General features: G+C 45.1%; 1 protein-coding gene across 3 annotated transcripts in view; it reads left to right on the forward strand.

Annotated features, from left to right (window-relative positions):
- The first annotated feature begins 47 nt into the window (after positions 1–47).
- PER3 (period circadian regulator 3) overlaps positions 48–23852 on the forward strand; it is a 58878-nt gene continuing 35073 nt past the window's right edge. For all 3 annotated transcript variants that reach the window (XM_044914375.1, XM_021684010.1, XM_021684012.1), the window contains exons 1-12: positions 48–738; positions 1169–1314; positions 2376–2491; positions 3954–4155; positions 8395–8443; positions 11882–12024; positions 13654–13732; positions 15308–15414; positions 15683–15839; positions 19629–19734; positions 20428–20556; positions 21021–21108. In XM_044914375.1, the coding sequence (XP_044770310.1) occupies positions 581–738; positions 1169–1314; positions 2376–2491; positions 3954–4155; positions 8395–8443; positions 11882–12024; positions 13654–13732; positions 15308–15414; positions 15683–15839; positions 19629–19734; positions 20428–20556; positions 21021–21108 (1480 nt within the window). In that variant the 5' untranslated portion in view covers positions 48–580. The remainder of the gene's footprint in view (positions 739–1168; positions 1315–2375; positions 2492–3953; positions 4156–8394; positions 8444–11881; positions 12025–13653; positions 13733–15307; positions 15415–15682; positions 15840–19628; positions 19735–20427; positions 20557–21020; positions 21109–23852) is intronic.

A 23852-nucleotide genomic window follows, 5' to 3' on the forward strand; every position in this document is an offset into this window, starting at 1 on the left:
CCCGCACGCGGCGGGCCTCGGGACTGCGTGCGGCTCGGTCCGGCCCGGCGGGGCGAGCGGCGGCGGCGGCGGCGGCGGCGGCTGGTGAGTGCTCTGCCGGACCGGGAAGTCTCCCCGAGTCCGCCCTTCGTTCTGGACCCGGCGGCCCGGCGGGGCCGGGCCGGGAACCTGGGGCTCCTGAACTTGGCGCTGGAGGTCCCCCCTGCCCGGGTCCGGTTTCTGGGCGCGCGCCGCGGGCAGGTGAACAGCTGCGGGTGGGCAGGCCGGCGAATGGGAAAGTCTGGCCGGGGGTCTGTCACAGCCCAGCTTCCGCAGCACATCGCCCGTGTCACTGGACACCTGTCCCCTCTGTACCCCCTCCCCCGGCGCCCCCAGGCTGCTCCCGCGAGCGGAGCCATCGAGACTGCATGGAGATCCTGCATAGGAAACTTCCTCCAGGTGACCAGGGATCAGGATCCACCGGCTCCTGATGACCGATCATTTTCCCTAAAGCAATGGCATGGACCAAAATGAGAAATTCTGTTGCTGATTGCAAAGTGAAAAGGAGGCAGGCAACAGACTGAGGGCTGCGGAGCAAAAGATGGACCCCTGTGAAGACCTGGAAACGTCCAGCGGTAAATCTCTGGACTCCAGGGGGACCGAACCTCAGGAATTTGAAGGACCACAGGCCTGCGGCTCTGAGGCCCTGCGGAGAGGAAACGAGGAGATGTGGAGCCCACACGTGGAGAACAGCAACAGGTGACAGGACCTGATTTGTTTGTTGTTCTTCGAAGGCTAGTACAGGGAAAGGGGGGCTTAAATCGTTTTATTCTTTTATTTGTAAGCCTAAGAAAAAGTTTAGGGGGATACTCAGACAACTTGGAATGAAAAGCTGTGGGAAACTGAAGAATTACCAAGAAGTACCGGCAGGGTGGAGAGAGTGGTTAAGGGTTTAGCTGAGCAGGGGCCTGCAGTGGGAATGAGAAAGAACGGAAGATGTTTGATGTTTACCAGTTTCTTTGGCCAGGATCCCCCCAAAGAGGAAAATAAACCTGTGAGCTAAATGAGTTGATCCATGGGAAACACTTAGAAAGTTGCTTGGCACGTCATATGCTGTTCAGTAAACTTTGGCTGTTCTTATAATTGAACCTGTGAATTGACGGGGTTTTTTGTTGTTGTTTTCTTACAGTGAACAGCAAGATCGAAACAGAGTTTCTGAAGAACTTATAATGGTTGTGCAAGAAATGAAAAAATACTTGCCATCGGGGAGACACAGTAAGCCGAGCACCGTCGAGGCCCTCAACTATGCACTTCGCTGCGTGCACAGCGTACAAGGTAAATGAGCTAGAGAAAAAGTACAGTCGTGCGAGTACATCATTTTGCTCATAAACATCGGCCAAGCCGTAAGAGTTATCAGTGTGGTTCTGGTCCCTGAAATGTTTTGACCTTTTTATGGTGCTTGATGTGAGATGAGCAGATCCACATGGATTCTATTCGTGTCTTGGTTTTGCAAATTAGGAACATCAGGAAAACGTTGTTTGTGTCATAGTTTAGGAACTGTTGTTTAGTGACTGCCATATTTTGATGATTTGCTGTAGGAGGTAGAGTTTAGCACATTTTAAAGACTGACTTTTTTTTTTTAAGATTTTTTTTTTTTAATTTATTTGACAGAGAGAGACACGGCAAGAGAGGGAACACAAGCAGGGGAGTGGGAGAGGGAGAAGCAGGCTTCCCGTGAAGCAGGGAGCCCGATATGGGGCTCGATCCCAGGACCCTGGGATCATGACCTGAGCCGAAGGCAGATGCTTAACAACTGAGCCACCCAGGCGCCCCAAAGACTGACTTTTTAAAAGATCATTGTCTTCTAAGGGTATTGGGGAAAAAATACATTTGGCTAAATACAGCTCACCTTTCTCTGTCATCCACGTACTGTTACAGTGCATTCATGATATATCAGGAATTTGCCAAATTAAAAATGAACAGTTGCAAACACCTTTTCCTTTTTATCTCTGACCTTTCTTTTCCGGGGATTTAATAAAGTACACATTTTCTTCAGCACAAACTTCTGTGAAGTCGCATACGACACACAATGCCTGAATACGAAAGTAATGTTTCTGCCATAAACACATCACATGCATGTATTTGGAATTTTAGGTTTTCGTACCTTGTATGGATCTTGCTCCTCGTGACACAGAACATCAGAAAATCCTAAAATCCAAAGACTTACGTCTGTACAACTGTCAGTGTTTTAGGTGAAAGAAAATGATCTGGTTTTGAGGCAGACACGCCGAGGTGTCCTCATCCTAAAAAATAAGCCAGCTTCAAGGGTGGTAAAAATGATTTCCTTAAGCTCTCGTGGTCATTGGACTACCTGTTTATTTTCCTGTGTTTCTTAGCAAACAGTGGGTTTTTCCAGACTCTCAGTCAGAGTGGAGCGCCTCAAGCAGCTGCGACCGCATACAATCTTGAGGAGCTGGCCACGGCTGCCTCGGGGTACACTTCCAAAAACACAGTAAGAATCCACACATTTTGCCATATCAACCTGGGTGACTTTTCCTAACAACCTTGTCTAGACGTAGATGTTGAAACCTAACACGCTGGAGTTTCATTAACCGTGATGCAAGGCAAACAGTGGAGGCGCGCTGCTGAGGAGGCATCGTGTAGTTTCTCCTGCCCTTGCGGGAGCACAGATGTAAACCCAGGTGGTGGCCCTGAGGCGATGGTCTGCTAGGCTCCCCTCCCGAGCCGCCCCTGCCTCCTGAGCATCCCTGTGTTCTCTCGAAGTCAGAGAGAAAAACAAATAACAAACTGCAGAGTAACCGCCCTCATTTTATTTTGATCTCAGAATCGTTAATTTGTATTTATATCATTCTTAGTTCCATTACCTACTCCTTCAAGTTGTAACAACTGGATTTTATAGAACCAGGTGAGTTGAGATGCTGTCATTTTTCTGTCATATTTGGGAAGAGACATGTAGTGGATCTTTTTTGAATCTCTTCATGTTGGCAGAATCATTCAGCCTTATGCCTTACTGATGTGATGGAGATTACTTAGTTTTATGTTTAGACCCCATACATAAAGATCTGGTAATATCGGAACAGGAGCTCTCCCTAAGATCACAGGAGTATTTGTTTTACTGACTGGGGTGTTTATGGGACTCTGGTGGGTGTGGCGGAGATGGAAGAAACAAAGAAAGGTTTAAGAAAACATTTTCCCTTTAAGATCTTCAGGTAAAATTAGAGAGGGGAGGACATGCCAATGCTAGCAGACACAAACAGTAGCCGATTGTAAATGTTATTGATGTTTGACGGAACATATGAGAAATGATTCTTATGTAGCGAGGTTTGTCAAAGACCGTGTCTTGAAAGAAGAGACTCTTGAGCTTGGTCTTGAAGCCTAGAGTTCACGTTGGTCAAGAGAAGACAGTCCCCTCAGTTTGCAAACGAGAAGGAATCAGAAATGGATGCGCCGTGTGCACGTTTAGTCGATATAGGATGAGCTGGTATATTGTTTGGTATAGAAATCAGACCTTCAGAGGGGAAGAATGAAGCAGGGAAAATTGGAGGGGTAGACGAACCATGAGAGACGATGGACTCTGAGAAACAAACTGAGGGTTCTAGAGGGGAGGGGGGTGGGAGGATGGGTTAGCCTGGTGATGGGTATTGAGGAGGGCACGTTCTGCATGGAGCACTGGGTGTTATGCACAAACAATGAATCATGGAACACTACATCTAAAACTAATGATGTAATGTATGGGGATTAACATAAGAATAAAAAAAAAAAGAAATCAGACCTTCAGAAGATAAAATGCAGGTTTTATGACAGTCATTAAGGTATATGTTGGAGACTCATGCTGCTTTTGCAGGATGTGTGCGTGTGTTGATCACATTAGGAGTCTAGAAGAAATTTACCTTTCAGGGAATGTTGTTTGCAAGTGTCTCAATATTTGCATTTATTTTAAATGTTTTTCATAGGATACCTTTGTGGCAGTGTTTTCATTTCTGTCTGGAAGGTTAGTGCACATTTCTGAACAGGCTACTTCAATCCTGAACTGTAAGAAAGACTTCCTGGAGTCTTCGCACTTTGTGGAACTGCTTGCTCCCCAAGATGTGAGGGTCTTCTGTGCACACACTGCCCACGCGCAGCTTCCCCTCTGGAGCAACTGGACCCAGAGAGGTAATGGGACCCATGCTCAGATGTTTACCTTGCCTCATAAAGATCAGGTTCATTTCTTCAGAAAGAGTACCAAAATTAACGCATTGTTTTGAACCTGCAAACTATATGGTTTTTCTTATTTCTTTATTTAAAAAATCAGAATGTGGGGCACCTGGCTGGCTCAATTGGTGGAACGTGCTACTCTTGACCTTGGGGTCGTGAGTTCAAGCCCCACATTGGGTGTAGACATTACTAAAAATAAATAAAACTTTAAAAAAAAAACAAAGATAAGGAAATAAGTAAATGAGAAGTCAGACGGTGTTGGAAACAGCATTTTAAATGCTTCTAATGACAAAGTTCCAATTAATAGGCTTTCATTTAGTCAAGTTAATTTTATAGGTTCTATATCATAAATATGTTTTCTTTTAAACATGGTTTGACTGCCTGTGTACCATATAGCAGGTTAATTGTTATAAAGATTCTGTTTTCTCTAAGTTAATAAAATTAAACATTTTCCCTCTTACATTGACTTCATTATTTCTTTGCTTGGCTTTGGAGATAAACTTCTCATGGTTAGCTCCCCTTCGAGTTTCACTTCTACCTAAAAGTTCATGAATCTCACTACTTTTTCTTCTGAAATCCTTATTTCCCTGAACTGGGGATGCCCAGTCCTAGTTTCCTTTGTGACTTTCAGACCTATATTATTTTTTAAATAATTCATTATTTCTTTTTAAAGTCATCCTTTATTACTTATTTCATATTCTTCGTGAAGCGTGTCTTAAAGAGCTTAGTGTAGGTCAACCTTTTTCTTTTGAGTCTAAGCCCTCTTCTCTAATTTTTTTGAAATTTATATTTGATTTGTTTATTATGGTAAAAAAAAAAAACCCATTAGCAAAGTGTACCATCTTAACCATTTTTAAATGTACAATTTAGTAGTGTTAGGTACATTGGCATGGATGTGAAACACACCTCCAGAACCTTCTCATCTTGCAAATCTAGGGCCCTGTGCCCATTCTGACTTTCTAACACAGGACGTGGTCCAATGGAAACAGTCTCGCACGCTGCTTTTTTCCGTGGCAGACCTTTGCCCCGTCTTCTGGGCACAGGTTGTGGACACTTCAAAATGCACACCTGTCTTCCTTGCTTGTTTCCAGCTCTCTCCTGTTCCCCTCACTCAAAAACATTGATTTCATTTCTCTTCCTCTTTCTCGAACACATATTTTCAATCTTTAACTGTCCATGTTTGTTTCTCTGCTTTTATCGATCCTTCATCCACTCCATAGACATTTATTTGGCAAGCACTGTGGACCGGGAGCTGTTCAGGGTGCTGAGATGCAGCCGTGAGCAGGGCAGGTGCACCATGGCGCTGTCAGCCTGTTGTCGCGCCTCCCCAGCCACCTTCCCTCCAAGGTCGCCTCTGTGGTCTCTCTGCTCTTTTCAGCCGTGTTATCCCTGCAAATGAGTTATTGCCGTGATATTTCCCCTCCATGTAAAAACATAATATACCCTGAAATTGCTGTCTTTGGGACCTAAATATTGACTTCCTCCTTAAAGAGATGGTGCTCCTCTTGGCTACTGCTCACTCTGGGCTTTGCCTCGCACACCTGAGCGATTCCAGCTCTTCTTGAGCCATTTCTGGGCTGGGCCCATGCTGCCTCCTTCTGCCCTTCTTTTGAGCTCATAGAACATGAAGGGGACATAGGAAGCTCTAAACTCAGCAGTTGTCAGCCTTCGGCCTGGCGTCAGAGCACGTTTCCACTTCGGTTCGTTGTGCAGACCTCCCAGAAGGATCTGACCACTGTTTCTTTAGAGTGCACTTCCAAAAACAAGGATTCACCCGCTACAGCCGAGGCGTGGAACTGATAAGGGGCTCACGTCTACCGTTTAAGATCCCACGGTCCGGCTCTCCGTCCTGCACGACCCCTAGAGAGTGCAGTTGAATTCAGGTGCCTAGTGTCCTCACGCAGAGTGCACGCAAGCCGCCCTTCAGGTAGAGTTGCGGTATTTCCTATGTGCAAAGAATTTTAAACAAGGAAATCTGAAGATCTGAGTTTTCAATTGAGTTTTGTCCCTTCATGAGCCAAGGGGGCCATTTAGCCTCTCACTGTAAAATCATCATCTTGTCCTACCAGCCTGCTAACACAGGGCTGCTGCGAGAAGCAAGCACACCAATGGTTGGGAAAGCACTCTAGATGTCTGGAACGTTCTGCAACATGAGAGGTCCTCTTCGTTGCTTCCATTCTATGGAACGGATATTGTTTGCCAGGGACTTTTCTTCATGTTTCAGTGGATTGACTTGTTTAATCTTCACAAAAACCTTATGAGGTATAGATACCATCACTGTCCCCAGTTGACAGATGAGGTAGCTGTGTTAGTTTGGGTCTGCTGAGCAGCAAATGCCAAAATGGGGTCAGCCGTGTAGACGACTTGCTGTAGGGGGTGGGGGAGGGGGGAAGCAGTGCCCTCAGCCCACAGCACACGACTGACACCCATGGAGGGAGTGGAGACAAGGGGGACTGGGAGGAGATGGCTTGGCCTGCCGCACAGCTCAAAAGACAGCTGGGCCAGGCAAGTCAAAGGGAAGTCCAAGCCACGGTCACGCACCGGAGGAGCCCTGCGTCTCCATGGAATGGTCCTGTCCCAGTACCGCTCCGGGCTCGGGCACTGGACGGGAACAGCCACCCGACACGGGGCCCTGGGGCAGCAGCTGTGGCCTGTGGTCAGTTACGTCCCCTGAAGCTGGGAGCCACGCCCCTTCTCCGCCGCCGCGATCACTGAGGCACAGAGCTAAGGGACTCACCCAAGGTCATGCTGCCGGTAGGCGTGGAGCCTGGCGGTGTGAGTCCAGGGTCCTTGCTCGGAACCGCTGCCCCTCCTGACCGCGTCCATCCCTGCAAGCCGGAACCGTCAATCAGGACGTCTGTAGTCACACAAAGGTGGGCGTTTGAAAGCCACACCAAGGAATCAGTCCTGTTCATAAAAATAGTCTCAAAAAATTAAGAGTATTTTTGAAACATCCTTACCTTGCCGTCATTCCTCTGCAAACTTATCTGAGCCTTTCCTGGGGTGGTTTTGATATCAGGGCCGTCGGGTATCTTAGAGCAATGAATTCGGTGAGCTGACCTTGTCAGCTTGGTTCTTTGTCACAGATGAGCTGTAAGAACAGTCTTCTGGTTTCAGAATTCCAGGACTGTGACTTCCGTAGTGTTCTGAATTCTGACAGTTGGATCATTGGTGCCTTTGAAACTGGAGTTTTTGCGTTTGTTTTGTTTTGTTTTGTTTAATCATGTACGTTTTCCCTGATCATTCAAAAGCCCATTTTCTGACTCTTCCCGTGATCCTCTCCTAAGAAGTGCAAAGACCTGGACCATGTGCCCTGTCTTGGTTCTTCAGAGCTCTCATTGTTTATGCTCCTTCAGTGTATGTTTGTAAAACATCTCCTTGGTTTTAAGCATTTCCTTGGTTCCTAAAACTGAGGATTTTTCACCCCAGTGAGCAAATGCCCAAAAGATCAATTCAAGGAGCTCTAAGCAGAGGAGAGCTAAATAGTCAACAAACACTTGGGAAAAAAAGGTTCGGCCCCTTGAACAAGGCAAACTTAAACATTTCTGAATTACCACTTCACAAATCAATAAAATTAATGCTGAAATCAATAAAACTGGTGCAACCATTGGCATGAGGGTTGTGAGAACATGTCGTTAGAGACCCTGTTGGTTGGTACAATCTTCTGTAGATCAGTGTGGCACTCCACGGTGAGAGTCCTAAGACGATCATGTCATTTCCGGGGCCCAACTTTGGGGACTTTGTCCAGGGAAAGAAAAAAGTGAAAGACATTTGTGAATCTATATGCTGTATATGCTGTAAGTTGTCCAAATCGGTTTCTGAGGCATGTCCAGACTGTCACAGTGAAATAGAATATGCCCACCAAAGTAACTGTGTCCCCGGATTATTGCCTTGACCTTGGAAGGAGGAGCTCGGGTAGTTTCAGCAGTTCAATGAGGGAAAGCCCTCAGTCCCACATATCCTCACTGTCTCCCTGAAGGTCACTGCTAGAGTACCAAAGCCCCCTGGAAAATACTGGATGCAACTTGATCTCAAAGTGAGGGCAGGAGCCCTGTTTGAATCAAGAATATCTCCTTCTTTGAAAGAATAGTTTCTTGTTTGTTTGGGGATAGTTGGAGTTTGTCTTGCTGAGGGGAGCTGCTCTGGCCTATTGCCCTGGGAGGGGGTGATTAACACTTTTGTCTCTGTTTCCCGCAGCATCTCAGTACGAATTTGCTCCGGTGAAATCCTTTTTCTGCAGGATCCGGTAAGTCTAGGGGCTTGTGGGGGCCAGGAACGGTGGGTTACGCTCTGATTTTATTTGGCCCTTTTTAGATTCTTTTGTATTCAGCTAGCACTGGGTTCTTGCCACAAGAAGTTTTTATTTTGATTGAGGAGAAGAGCAGACACTCAAAAAATGACTAGATAATAATGCAGTCAGGAAAAAGAACAGAGAGATCATTCTTAGCCTGGGGGTGCTGGCTCTCTCTCATGCTCTCTCTCGTGCTCTCTCTCTAAGAACCGCTGGATGATGTTAATTACACTTTCAAATGCCCATTGTTTGGGGATCTTTTGTTTTTTGTTTGCTTTTTGACTTTTGGTCTCATTTAAAATTAATTTTTGAAATTTTACTTTATTTTTTTAATTTTTTTTTTTTTAACGAGCTCTGTGCCTAATGTACGGCTTGAACTCGTGACCTGGAGATCAAGAGTCACACGCTCTACCGACTGAGCCAGCCAGGCGCCACTAACTTCTTAAATTTTGAATAATTCTAAAGAGAGTAAGATAGATATGTCTAAGAGAAGGATTTAAAAGGTCCAGACATAGTGAACTGGAAGAAAACAGACCGAAATTTTAATCGTAGTTGATTTCTGATAGTATTTATTAGTGATTTTTTTTTCCTGTCCTGAATTTACTGTGATGTGTTCGTGTTACTTTTGCAATTAGAAGAAAACGTGGTTCAGTGACGTCACGATTGCCAGCATGAGTGTTGAAGTTAGTAAAGGCTCCAGATGTGGAAAACTCAAGAGAAGGCTCCCTTCCTTGTAATGGATCAGTCAGCCCTCCATGGGGTTGGGGGCCTTGAGCTAAGAGCATTCCAGTGCTTGGGGAGGGCTACCTTGGGGAAAGGGGTGCAGGAGGGAGGGCTGTGTTCATTCGTTCCTTCACAGATGAGTTGTTATGAAGCTCTTAGAACAGTGCTTGCCACAGACGAAGTACTGTTTGTGTTTGTTTTGCTAATAAATGTATTTGTGTGCCTTCTCTGAGCCAGGCAAGGTTACAGGTGCAAAGTTCTTGCCCTCGTGGACCTTCCATTTTGTGTGTGGGGGGAGACCAATAACAGGTACCTACGTACGTGTCCTCTGGCGGTAAGTTCTGTGTGGAACAGTGAAGGGGAGTGAGAGAATTCTGGGCAGGGGAGAGATTGCTAGTGTGTTCAGGGTAGTTAAGGAATGTTCTCTAATAAGAAGGCTGATTTGAGCCAGAGCCTGAAGGAGGTGAGGGAGCGAGCCATACTTCTATCTGAGGGAAGAGTGTTCGAGACAAGTGCAAAGGCCCTGGGGCAGAGCATGCTTGGCCTGTGGGGGAGTAACAAGGAAGCTAATGTGGCTGGAGCAGAGGATGGAAGGAGATGAAGAAACAGGGACCAGACCGTCGGGAGCTTTGATTTCTGAAGGAAATGTTTTCGTTCAGGTTAAGCATTTATTTGAAAACTTTACTAGCGGAATTTGCAAAATAACATGGAAGTCGAGGCAATAGTACAGTGAACTGGTATGTACTCACCATTCAGCTTCAGTAACATTAACCCGTGGCCAGTCTTCTGTCATCTCTGCCACTGCCTGCACCTCAGCCCACCCTCCCCGTGATCCTGAAGCAGATCTCAGACTGTGTATCATTTCCTCCATCAGCATTTCAGAGTGTGAGCTAAAACAGGGCTCTCGTTTATCTCCATGATGCTCAAGTGGTCCCGTCTGCGGCCAGCAGGAAGCCCTTCAGGTTAGCTCCAGTGCCGTGTGAGGGCACCCCTGTGGTCGCTGACAGCTGCCTTTGCTTCGGGCACAGTGGCCCAGGCCCCGCCTAGACGTTTCCTACCTCAGACGTGGAGTCCGTCATTTCTCCGACCATCCCTCATTCCTTGTGGTGGGAAATGGCATTACCGTATGGAGACCAAGCAGGCTCCTCCTGGCTTCTGGGAATCCTCAGTGGACAGAGATAGGACAGTTTCATTTTTCAGAAGGACGAGAACTGGCATGAAAGGACCGCGCTAGGCGCTGGGCTAGAGAAGGTGCAGGGATGACAGGCAGCGGGAAGGGCTGTCACCCCGGGCGGCGGTGGCAGGAAGATGTGGAAGTATTCTGGATGTTTTGGAGTATTCTGGATATTTGTGTACGGGAGAGTTATCGGAGTTCATTAATGGACTAGTTTTGGGTGTGAAATAAAGGATTCGGCGAAGGTGACACGAGGGTCCCTGACTCCAGTGGCCCTTTACTGGGGGCAAAGGAAACCAGGAGAGCCGCCTCCTGAGCGAGGAGGGGAAGAGTCCGGTGCCTGGTTTTAGACAAGTTGATTCGCCCTATCTGTTGGAAATCTAACTTGCAGGGTTGAGTCGGCATTGGTACGTGGGTCTGGAGTTCAGGGCGAAGGTAGAGACAGGTGCTAGAGACAGGTACTCGGGTCGTCAGCACGGACAGGACATGGAGAAGCCGGGGAAGGGATGAGCCTGGGAGACGCGTGCACAGAAACAGGAGGGAGTGGGAGACACAGCACAGCTTGTGGGTCAGGGTCAGTGTCAGGCCGCTGTTGTTTCTCAGTGGCAGAAGTGGGGTCACGGTTGAGAGTGGAGGCGCCAGGTCTGCAGAGAGGCAAGGAAGCGAGGTGGGGGTGGGAGCGCCAGGGCACGTGGACGTGGACGTGGACGTGGACGTGGAGCTTCTAGGCAGCTGAAGACCACCTGACATCACTTCGAACAATGGTGGGAGAGGCGAGGTGTGACTCGTAGAAATGGGGGAGTATGGATTTGGTTGTGCGCACGTTGACACTCAGGGGACCACGGTGTATCCAAGGAGAAATGTCCCCCGGGCAGCTAGAGCTCTAAAACAGGGTGAAAGCCTGGGAGTTGAGCCGCCCCTGCCCAGGGAGGTGCCCCACAGCCGGGGCTGGGGCTCGCCGAGCAGGTTCTAGCCCTGCTCTCCTGCTCAGGCAGGCATGTAAGGAGCGCTTCCCCACGCACAGGGCCCTCTGCCCATCCAGGTAGTAGCTGACGCTATGAGACTAAGTCAGTCCCCTGAGAGAGTGTAGGTAGGGATGGTGGAGAGCTGGCTTCGGGGGGGCATGATCACAGGGAACCCTGATTTCTGTCACGTGGTACTTGGTTTAGACGCGTGAGGTAAGACAGGTAGGGAAGTCACGTCGGGAAGTTACGGTTTGGGTAAAAAGAAAAGTCATGGGATGGCTAGTTCCATTTTTAACGCACTAAACTGGTTCTCCATAAAACCTCTTTTTCATTGAATAATGAATGAGTGTAATTATCCTTGGGTATCAAAAATGTAAACTAACATTTCTTTTTAAAATAAACACATTTAAACTTTTTAGATTTGGATAGGTCTCTCGGAAATCACCAAGAAGGCGTCTCTCCTGGCCTTGTTTCACATTGGGCTCCCTGAATGCATCAGGACTGGTTACTCATCCTTTCTGTGCTTTTCAGGGGAGGCCAAGACACAGAGCAAGAAAAGCATTACTACCCATTCCGGATTATCCCATATTTGATGCATGTACATAGCTCTACCCAGCCGGAATCTGAGCCCTGCTGTCTCACCCTGGTGGAGAAGATTCACTCCGGTTATGAAGGTAAGTCAGGAGTGTCTGCTTTCAGATCAAACGTAACCTGACAGTAGGAACATGTGAAAGCCTGTTTACGGCAGCCACAGAACCAGAAAAGAGTGCTGGAGGCTTCATGTTGGCCCTGAACTCTTGGGCATTTAGAGCTGATCTGCCCTGATGTTTCCTGACCCTGACTTCTTGGTGGTTGTCTCCTTCAAGGTCGGCGCGGCCCTAAGGGTCTAAGCACAAACTTGGCCACCAATACCTGGTCCTCTGATCCATTCTCTACTGGTGACTATCATGTGGCCTTTGGCTTCTGCCCTGTGTGAAACAAGAACATGGAACTTGGGGGCGCCTCGGTGGCTCAGTTGATTAATAAGCACCTGACCATTGGTTTCAGCTCAGGTCACGATCTTACCAGTTGTGGGATCGAGCCCCAAGTCGGGCTCCATGCCCAGTGGGGAGTCTGCTTGAGATTCCCTCCATCTGCCTCTCCCCCTACGCACACACTCTCTCTCAATAAATAAATCTTTAAAAAAAAAGAGAGCGAGAGCATGAAAATTGTTGCACAGTGAGGTCACAAGAATGAATTTATATTTTTTACATGTCCAGAAAGCCCTTAAGTGAAAACTGTAGTTTCTGTCCTCTGGTGGCAGAACTACATTTCCAAATTCATGGGTTAATACACAAGCAGCTTCCATTTGTTATTTGAAATTAAAGTCAGTTCTGCTGTAATCTGACATGTGCTTTCCTAAAAATTACCATCCTATGCAAAAAAACAACAAAAAAACCCCACACCAAAACACACACACACACAAAACCACAGGGCTTAAGGGAAAAATGTGTTTAGGGGCACAACACTCAAAAACTTAACCACACGTTAACAATGGGCCAGGAATCTAATAAAAACAATAACACAGCTTTACACACGTTAAGTGTGAAGACATACACAGATGCTACAGTGCCTGGGCGCCTCACCTTGGAGAAGCCTCGCGGGGGCTCCCGGACGTGGCTGGTGGTGGGCCTGCTCCTCCTCAGTTAACTGTGAGGGTGGAAGGGGGGCCGTCTGAAGTCAGGTGTGGACGGGCGTGTCTCCTGTAAAACACGCGGTGCACAGAGGTAGCCCTAGATGAGGTGTGTGCGTGTGTTTGTGTATTCTTGGGGGACTCCCTTCACCTCTCATTTCTTGCAGATGAAACTGTGCATGATTTCAAATCACTGCGTTTTCAAAGTGAGCTACAGTCGAACTGACCGTACCCATTTTCTGACACAGATTTAAAATATCTGCGTCATAACTGACACCAAATCCAATGTACTTAGTTGTACACCACCACCAAATACCACCAGGCTTGCCGGGCCTGACCTTTCATTTCCTCCAGCTTTGACTGTGGGATTGTGATGAGTAAGCTTTCCGTGCACACAAACTCTATTTAAAATTAACTTCGGTAGGCATCGCATTTTGACCTACTCGAAATATAGTTAATAATGACAAGTATTATAATTTAACCGTAGCCTTGGCTTCTTGAAGGCCAGGGCCCTAAGTGAGATTTCTTCCATTTCATATAGGGATATTGTTCTCTCTTTAATGTAAGTGCTCAGTTAAGTGGATGACTGATTAGATATTTGCCTTTAGGTGAGTTTTTCTGTTTTTCGTAGCTCCTCGAATCCCGGTGGATAAAAGAATTTTTACCACAACACACACCCCAGGCTGTGTCTTTCTTGAAATAGATGAAAGGTAAGGGCTTCTTTAAGCCTGAAAGAAATTTTGTTTCTGAAAATAGATAGAAATATGAGAACATTTACATTATGTTTACATACCTCTCCATTATGAAATGGACACCTATCCATTTGCCCCTTTGATTTCTTAGCTTGAAGTTTATGTTTTAATATAAGTATCTTGCACATTATACCTCTACAGTTTACAAGTTATATTTGATTTCACAGTAGTCTGCTTTAGGTAAGTCAGGAATTATTGTTCCACGTTACACAAGAGAACAGTGAACCTGGACATGGTACGTGATTGTCCTCTAAAGGAGACCAAAACTCTAACTCTGGCCTCGAGCTCCTGTGCAAGCATGATTTCCACCAGACAAGTGCTTTGCTAAACACCTTTTGATGAAATGTTTATGAGTCTGAAATGAGGGGGAGAAACAAAAGGAAAAATAGAACAGTTTTTTGTTTTTTGGGTTTTTTTTGGTAAAGCTAAGTTTACTTAATTTAAAGCATCATCAGTCATTTTGAACTTCCGTCTTTTCCACTTTTTTTTGGTATTAAAGTGCTCTTACTTAAAGAATAGTGATATAGGTAGTAGTCATTGCTTATTGTTGTTTTTTAATACTTTTATTTGGAAAAATAAACATTGTTATCCCCTGGTGAGTACCCTCTGTTCCCCACCCCGCGTTTATTTTTGAATTTTATTTACTTGTGAAATCTGGAAATCTGGGGCTCAGTGCACCATGGCGCACATAATTGTAAAACAACAAAGTCAAAACGGCTGGCACAGTTATGATCGCTCTTAATTTTGATTTTTTAAAAATCTTAACATCTGAAAATAGGTTTATTTTATAATGGATACCCTGAATCTAAACAGTAATTGGTGAAATACTTTGTATCATGGAGTCTGTAGAGAGTAAGAACATTTAGCTGCAGATACCATGGTAATGGCTTAAATTTATTGCATTAGAAAATGTTTGTGAATTTGTACACACAGAAAACATTTATGCAGTCAGTTCTTTCCAAGTCATCCTTAAGGTTCTGCATTCATGGCTTTCCCTAAAGCTTCATCCTGCACATGTCTTTGTGTTCCTGGTGTCTATTTGTTACTACCTTATGGGAGACACTGTTTCTGTGTGGTTTTAATCGTGCTGGATAAATTTGTAGCCTGCTTTATTAACTTAAAACCATAAGCATTCTTCTGCGTTATGACGTGATCTTTGTAAACTTTTTAAATGGGGAAGGGGAGGCAATCAGAGACCCCTGAGGAACTTGCTAAAAATACAGATTCCTGGTCTTACCCCAGAAACCGTGATTTAGTTAGCCTGTGGTGAGCCTGTGAATCTTTTTCTAGCAAGTTCCATAGGCGACTTTGACACATGTCCAATGCCCAGCATTTCTTAGATTATGGAACCATTTCCCCATGGTGTGGGCACTGAGGTGGTTTGCTCCTTTTATAAATGCTGGAATGACATCTTTTGCATACCTTTTTTTTTTCATATTTAGAATTAAGTAAGACAGTATTGTTTAAAGTGTATAAAGTCTGAAAATTACTTGTTGCATGTAACGTGCTGTCTGTGCTGTGTCTCTACCCCAGAGCGGTGCCTCTGCTGGGTTACCTACCTCAGGATCTGATGGGAACGTCTGTCTTAGCGTATCTGCACTCAGAAGATCGTTCTCTCATGCTTGCTGTACACCAAAAAGGTAAGGACCTGCTTCTTTATAGGAGGAAGTTTTTGTGTAACCACTCATCCGCTCTAATTCTCCATTTCATTTCTTGTTAGATCTTCTCATAAGCTCTTAATCACTAGAGCTCAACCTTTAACAGGTGAGCACTGTGTTGAAGCTGCTAAAACAATTTTTTTTTCTATTTTGACATCTGAAAAACTTACCAATAAATGCTTAGAAAAAGACATCTGCAGTAAATATCTGCATTAAATAAATTCTAATCTCGTCGTATTATCTTATATAGTCTTGAAGTATGCAGGCCACCCTCCCTTTGAACACTCACCCATTCGATTTTGTACTCAAAATGGAGATTACGTCATCTTGGACTCCAGCTGGTCCAGCTTTGTGAACCCATGGAGCCGGAAGGTATCGTTCATCATTGGTCGGCATAAAGTTCGAACGTAAGTCAGTCAGTGTTCATGGTTTTAGAAGAACGTTTTTACCAAATAGTATTCTTCCACCTACTGACTCCCTTTGACTCAATTGATACATAAACCAAATAAAGCACAGATTTTTTTTTTAAGTGCTTTTGGAAGACCGTTTTGCAGTGTATGTCAAGAACCTTGAAAGATTTCTACCTCTTTGACCTCATGATTCCCTTATGGAAACAGTCTAAGGAAATAGGCCTAAATACAGAAGAGCTTTATAAAGAAAAGACGCATTTGCACCATTGTTCAATCATAATGGCAGGCTTAGAGTAGCTTATATGTTGATCATTAAGTAAGTTCTAGACTATTTGTTTGACGTGTTCTATTATTGGTCAAAGGAAATTTTTGCAAAGATTATATAACATGAGAAATTGATATATATTCGATTTAAAAAGCAGCATACAAAACTGTTTATACCATATGAATATATATGAGTTCAGATGACACACAAACACTGTGAAGTAGGAAAAAGAAGAAGAAAGGAAATAAAATACAAATTTTGGCTATGTGTAGGGTAATGGGATGAGGGTTGGTTTGTTTTGGTTTTGTTTTTTTTTTTTTTGTCTTTTCTGAATTTTAAAGTTCTCTTTAGTGACCACGTAAAACTTTTTATATCAGCTTCTGCTGTCAAATTCCACTTATTGATGTCCATTGTATCAAATCTTTATTTTTAAAAATTAGATGCTTTAGCTGTTATTTTCCTGCCAACACAGCTGACTCTGGCCTGTTTGATTACTGCTACCATCCATGTAACAGAACCTTGTGAAATGAATCTGGAACAACCTGGCCTGCTACTCTTGTAGCCTAAAATACTCCCAGTCCCTTGACTTTTTGGTTTAAAATTTAAAATTGACCTGTAGGTTTCTCAGCTGGGCCATAGGTTCCCCTGTGGTAACGGTTTGGTTTTTTTTTTTTTTAGCATGGAAATTTTACTTAAGGATCATGCTGAGATTGAGACATTATGTCTTTTGTGTTTTGTTTTACAGTTTTGTTCACGTAAGCGTAAAACTGAGAACAGTAGGTCTACCAGTAAGACTTCTTTTGTCATGTTTTAATACTATAATAGAGGATACCTAGCCATGGTGAGAAACGGTCCCAAGGTCCTCCTATGTCTTTGTGCTCTGGGGTTTGGCCTCTCAGCAGAGCAGGTCCGGAACCCTAATGGGAGAAATACGCTCTATGCTGCCTTAACTCAAGAGACCAATTTGTGCTAGAAAACTAATGTAATAAGTAGGATAGGAAATATGACTGCCAATTCAGTGTTATTCATGTTGGTCAGAAAGGACTTTTTTTTCCCGGTAGGGAGATCTGTGGGGAAATGAAAATCAAATCAGGTGGTTCCTTAGTATGACCATAGGAAACCCCAGAGCAAGTATGATTGCTCTCATGAGGTGTCCCTCTGGGTGTCTGTCCATCGGTCTGCGTGCCTTCCCTGTCAGTGCCAGAGCCATGTCCTAGATGCTTCAGGTGTCCTTTCAGTTTGATTATATAACGTATGAAATTAACTGATAAGTACTCACAGTGTTTGCAGTTTAAAAAAAAATTATAAATTATACCAGCATTTGCATCTCAATTTCCGGGATGATGTGAAGGAAAAACTTAGTGACTAGTAAGTGTTCATCACTCTTGTAAAATAATCATCCACTATGTTTATACAACTGTTTTAACGAGGACTTTTGGGTCACCTGCTGTGCCGGGCATTGTGCTAGACCCTGAGACTAAGATGGTAGACCACACAGACAGCATCTCCACTGTCCTGGGGCGCACAGTGCAGTGGGAGAGCCAGGACCTAGAAATGGCACATGTGAGTGGAGTTTTGGCAAGTGTGAGGTTGAAATGGGAACAGTGAGGGGGGACAGGGAGGGTGTTCAGCAGGGAACCTAGCCACCTCTCTGTGGGCAGGCAGGTGATCCTACAGATAATATCCATATACTCGGCGAAAGAGTAACTTTCGCAGAGGTCCCTTGAGGAGGAGGTGGGGAAGTGGAGACAAGAACCAGGTTTTCTCCCTGACTCCTCGAGCAGCGTCCTTCCATAGCCAGTCACCTAGCGCTGCACAGCATTTGCCACTTTCTGGTCAAGGCTGCGTCTCCACAGCCTGCACGTTCATCATCTTGAGTTACATGATTACTGACTAAAGACACAACCTGGCTTTGTAGAAAGTTTCACAGACAGGAATAGACCTCACAACACAAAGCAGTTGGTTCTATTTCTGTTCCAGAGTTTCATTTGACAGACAAACCCAAACGTTTCTGGAAGGTATTCAAGCTCATAGTGCGTGGACGTATTTATCACGGGTCAGATGTACCTTACCCCCAGACTGCTCCTTCCCTGATGGATTCATTCTTGTATGTGCCTGTCGGAGGTACCAGAGGGATGAACACAGCAGGGCAGAGAGCCTGACCCCACAGAGCTCACATGCCAGTGGGAAGCAGGGGGGCACAGGCATTAGACGGGCTAAGGGGGTGCCGCGCACAGTGTGTCAGGCGGTGCACTCAAGCACAGTTTGCCGTGTACGTTCCACATGCCCCAGGCCGTGCCGATAGCTGTCGGAGGGCACCACCCACGGTCTGCCCGCTGAGGGAGACGACATTGCCACGGGGGTCTGCACAGAGAGGGAAGTGGTCTCCAGAGGCAGAGCTCTTCCTGACTACTTTTATGACACTGCTAATATCCTGTGGTTTTTTTGATAATTGTTTCTTTGGGAAAGTATGTTTTTAGGGAATTGGGTTGTGCGTTTAAGTTGTGAGAAACAGCAGGATGGCAGAATGGAAAAGGGAAGGCACTGGCTTTGGAGTCAGGCCTGTAGATTCAAACCCTGACTGCTGCTTCTCAGGTATGAGAGTCAGCAAGTAACCCAACCTCTCTGGCATCACGATGATTCCTGCTTCGTAGGGTTGGGAGGACTCAGGAGATGACATGTCTGATCAGTGTATCACGTTAATAGTACTTGGGTTACTGAGGTGCTGAGAGGCAATACACTGTGGTGGCAAAAGTGCACCCCGAAACCTAGACTCTGGTCCCTTCATGAATACCTGCTTAGACTTTACCAGCTAGGTGACTTTGAGAAGTTTTCAACTCCGGTGAAGGAGGTAATACTTGCTAGAGCACTTGGGACGGTGTCTGGCACATTGTAAGGATTTTAAAAATGTTCTTCTTGCTGTATGTTATAAAAGCAGCATGGTTCCTGTCACATAGAAGGTCCTAAATGAACATCATTTCCTTCTCTTCTTTGTGATGTTTTCTAGCTGGCACACCTGCCTCTCACTGTGTTCAGGTAGTAGTTTTGAAACACTCTTAGTGTAAACAAGACTGCAGGTTGTGACAGCCACAGTTTCATCAATAGTTGGGTTGCTGAAGCGATTAGGTACATTAAACATTAAATGTTGTTTGGCGGACCTAGGGTCTTAAAATTTCTACAATAGGTTACTCAGTTAATGTTAAATGTTGAGACCAGTGGTTGTTGAAGATATTTTGGTAGCTAAGGAGGTTAGTCGTCATTGATTTTAGATTTCTACAAAAACAGTGCTGACACAGATGTTGAAACACTAGAGCTCTAGACGATCCAAAGAAGCCTCTTAATGTCTTAGTATTTTTTCTGCCTCCACAGATGGGATTTAGCTTTATATTTTCTATTTGAAGTCAAAGAGTTGCTCTGTAGAAGTATAGATTTATTATTTGAACATTCTGTTTAAAAATCACTTTAGACTTTATTGTAAATTTTGAATTGCCTGACTCCATCTTGCACTTGGCACTTTGTAGGAGTCCACTGAATGAGGATGTTTTTGCTACCAGAAAAAGAAAGACGAACAGTAATGACAAAGACATAACAGAATTACAAGAACAAATTCACAAACTTCTCTTACAGGTAAAGTGAGATTTTAAAAAGCAAACACAAAATTTCCATAATCATGTTTTATTTTAACAGTCGATCTTAGTGAAGTCACCTCACAAAAATACACCGCAAGGAGAGAAATCTTTACCCTCTGCGTTCCAGGAATTTTTGTCTTCCTGTTTTTGTTTTTATTTATTATTTTTTAAGAAAGATTTTATTTATTTATTTGACAGAGACACAGCGAGAGAAGGAACACAAGCAGGGGGAGTGGGAGAGGGAGAAGCAGGCTTCCCGCGGAGCAGGGAGCCCGATGCGGGGCTCGATCCCAGGACCCTGGGATCGTGACCTGAGCCGAAGGCAGACATTCAACGACTGAGCCACCCAGGCGCCCCCGTTTTTGTTTTTAAATTCAGTTTTATTCATCTTGTTTTCCTTTTCCTGAGTGAAATGCACAGAACATTCTTGTAAGATCCCATTCCAAGAGAGCAAAGCTAGTCAGCAGGTCAGACAGGGAAGCTGTTTCTAAATGAGAGCATCCTTCATGTATTCCGGACGCTACCGTGTGCTCAACCTCTGGCTTTTGGCTTCGGTATTTCAAAAAACAATCCCTTAGGGGTTCAGGGAGGTCCGTGCTGGCGTAAAGTCTGAGCTGGACGCTCTGGCTCTCCCCGCGGCCGCGGCCCCGGATCTCCTCCTTCCTTCAGCGGCGCCTCCTTCTTCCCGCAGCCGGTTCACGGGAGCGCCTCCAGCGGCTACGGAAGCTTGGGCAGCAGCGACTCGCAGGAGCCGCGCCTCAGCCTCGCGTCGTCCAGTGAGTGCAGCGGAGCCCGCGCCGAGGCGGCGCGCGGGGAAGCGGTACGTGAGCGGCGTCGTGCGTGCGGGCGTGCGTGCGGGCGGGCGGCGTCCTTTGCGTCCCTGCCTCGTGGGGTGAGATGGGTCAGCACCACTTCCGCGCCTGAGCGCGTGGGACTGCCTGTTGTGTGTCCTTGACCCACTGGCACCGTGTTTGATGAGCAGACGTCCTAGTCCGTTTTGGGTTGGAAAAATGCCTGTGAAAAGAAAACAGCACCTTTGCAAGGTGGTATTTGGGTTCATCGTGTGCTTCCTAACAGTTACCGAACTGTGGACAGACTTAGGTAAAGTTGCCTTTGTAGCGGCGTGCTGTGGCCCAGGGGGGAAGCGAGTTAACGTTGTTACTGTGCCTTTAGTCATGTCTTCAGAGAACCAGGGGTTAAACGTACTTCATCTTTTAATGCGTGTCTTGTTTATCTTTTAATTTCCTGATTTTTGAAACATATTCTGTCGTTCTTTTCCCTCAGCTGACTTTGCAGCAGGTCTGTGCCAGTGTGAACAAAACTAAGAATCTAGGTCAGCAGCTCTACATTGAGTCAATGGCCAAGTTACCAGGTGAGCGAGTGACGGGGACGCGCGCGGGACGGCTTGGCGGTGAGTCAGCAGGGCCGCCCCCGACCTCCTCGCGCGCGGCTGCCCTCTCCTCGTGGGCGTGGTGCGTGCGAGAGCCGCGACCCTGTGCTGCCTGCCGCCTTTCACGTTGACTTGCCCAGGTGATGACTGAAATAATGCTAATGTAGCAGCGAATACTGCTCTGAAAGCTAAACGGTATTAGAGTGTAATTTCTGTATGTTTCCACTGAAGAATTAATGTTTTTGATAATACCAACAGATTCATAGATTCTCCCCCATGAGGCATCTGTCAACAGAAAGAGTTAATTGTAGAGTGCGTCTCATAATAATCCCTTCTTGTCATTTAGAACAAATGAAGGATATTTATGACCTAAATTGAAGGAAAAACTGGGGACTTTTTTTTTTTGATACATGTTTACTTTTCTCAGATATGAGGTAAGGAGCATTCCAGAGGAATTGGATCACTCATGATAATTGACGTTTTTAGAAAAGTCAACCTACTGGCCTTATACAGCAAAAGAAAGATCTGTAATGTAGAGATCAAATTATATTAACTCTTTAGTTTAGCTAGCTTTCCCTTCATTTGTTTTCCTGAACATTAATATAACTTTGGAAGTCTTTATCGGTTTGGTCCCCTGAATGCTGTTAATGGTTTCTATCATTGTCACATGTGGGTATTTTACACAGTAGGGTGAAATTTCTTCTCTAAGGTCAATAAAAATTTTTAAAAAATAATAGCTATATTTTCCAGGGCTTGCCATAATTTACAAAACAAAAACATCCACCTGCTGCTCCTACAGAAGATATCATGGGGAGCCTCTAGGCTGCCCTCTGGATAGAGCATGTCCAGCCCTTGAGTTTTTCTTGTCTCCTTGGCAGGAGGTTTAATATTCTGCTTGTCTCTTTTGCCATAGATGCAAGGGCACGAGACAGAAACAACACCTTTTTTGTCCCTTGAACCTATCAGATTCTCTCTCTGCAAAAGAATTTATTTGAGTATCTTCCTTGCTGTATATCCTTGTCCTATGTCCTGGCATTGGAACTTCTTTAGGGGGATTTGAAGACTGAAGTTTCTAAATGTTTTCTTTTTTGTCTGGTCCACTTTGTGCTGCTCACTGCTGCTTGGGCCTAGGACCTCACATTAGGGCCACGATTTTATGTCCTGATCTCTGTATTTCTTGTCAGAGTACAAATTGTTTCTCACCTTCTGTTTTGTTCCATTTCTTATCATCTACCATTGGTCTGGAAATGCTATCAGTACCATGGTTTGAAGGCTGTGTTTTTAAGCAGACATCAATATTCCATCATTCACCATTTTACAAAATTTAAGCTATAACTAATTCTGTGTATTTATGATGCTATTCTAGAAACTGATATCTCCTACTTAGCTATGTGCTGTATTGGGCTCTAACACACATAGGATGTGACTTTTGGGGGCGAGGGAAAATCTGCCATTTAATATTGCTTGGGGGGGAACTATTGTTACTTGGGCATCTTGATTTTATTAGCATTTTAAGACCTACAAGTTCAAAGAGCTAGTAAAATATCTTTATTACTCTTTACTCAAGAGAAACAAGTATGCAACTTAAAGATAAAAATGTTGTAATTTAAATATTAGAAATAGCACCACTCTGGGGCGCCTGGGTGGCTCAGTCGTTAAGCGTCTGCCTTCGGCTCAGGTCATGATCCCAGGGTCCTGGGATTGAGCCCCGCATCGGGCTCCCTGCTCTGCGGGAAGCCTGCTTCTCCCTCTCCCACTCCCCCTGCTTGTGTTCCTGCTCTCGTTATCTCTCTCTCTGTCAAATAAATAAATAAAATCTAAAAAAAAAAAAAAATAGCACCACTCAAAAGGAAAATACTAAATAATTGTTGTATACGTGTTTTATATACAGGGTGTCAGAGCCAAGAAGAACATAAGGTTTTAAGTTTATATTTTTACCTTTCTTATGAGGGCAGGTTTGGCTTTGAAATAGAACAAGAAGGGAAATTTTAGAAGTTACTATGGAAAGGCAAGGAGTAATGAAGATCTAAAGCCCCTTCATCAGCTACACATACTGATGCCAGCTGCCAGAAGCAGTTGGGGAACCTGGGGAAAATGGACTTTTCCACTTCTAGAGTGTCAGCGCCTGAGGGAGAAACATTGATCCGTGAACTGAACTCACTCAGCGTGAGCATGCTTTGGTTTGTGCTCAGGGAGAGCTGGAAAGAGCATCATTCCAAACTGACAAGGAAAAAAGCTATATGGCAGTGAGTTCATGAGCTTTCTTGAACCCATCAGAGTGCTGAGGCTCCAGGGCAGCCAACAGGCCTAAAATCTAAGAGGGACACATGCTTGCAGGCAGACGTGAGATCAAGCCCCGGATACTGGTGCACCGGCTGACAGGGACAGTAACTCGCAAGAGACAGGCCTCCGAGGCATAATGCAAAGGGAAGATCATGGGCTGCAAGTGGAGCAAATATTGGCAAAAACCCAAAGCTCTCTAGCACACCAGCCACCACATAAGCACAAAGTGTCATTAGAGGGATTTGAAAGCTGTGATACATTGAGTGAAACCATAGCAACAACAAATCTCAGTCCTGGCCAACAAATTAGTTAGGTTAAATGTCTTCAGAGGAAAACTAAAGCTGTTAGCCCAGAATTCTCTACCTAGTGGAAAGTGTCTTTCAGAAATGAAGGAGATCTAAAGAGTTCTCAAACAAAAATGGCGGGGGGGGGGGGGGGGGGTT

This window comes from Neomonachus schauinslandi, chromosome 4 (genome assembly GCF_002201575.2).
Source record: "Neomonachus schauinslandi chromosome 4, ASM220157v2, whole genome shotgun sequence".
NCBI classification, from domain to species: Eukaryota; Metazoa; Chordata; class Mammalia; order Carnivora; family Phocidae; genus Neomonachus; species Neomonachus schauinslandi.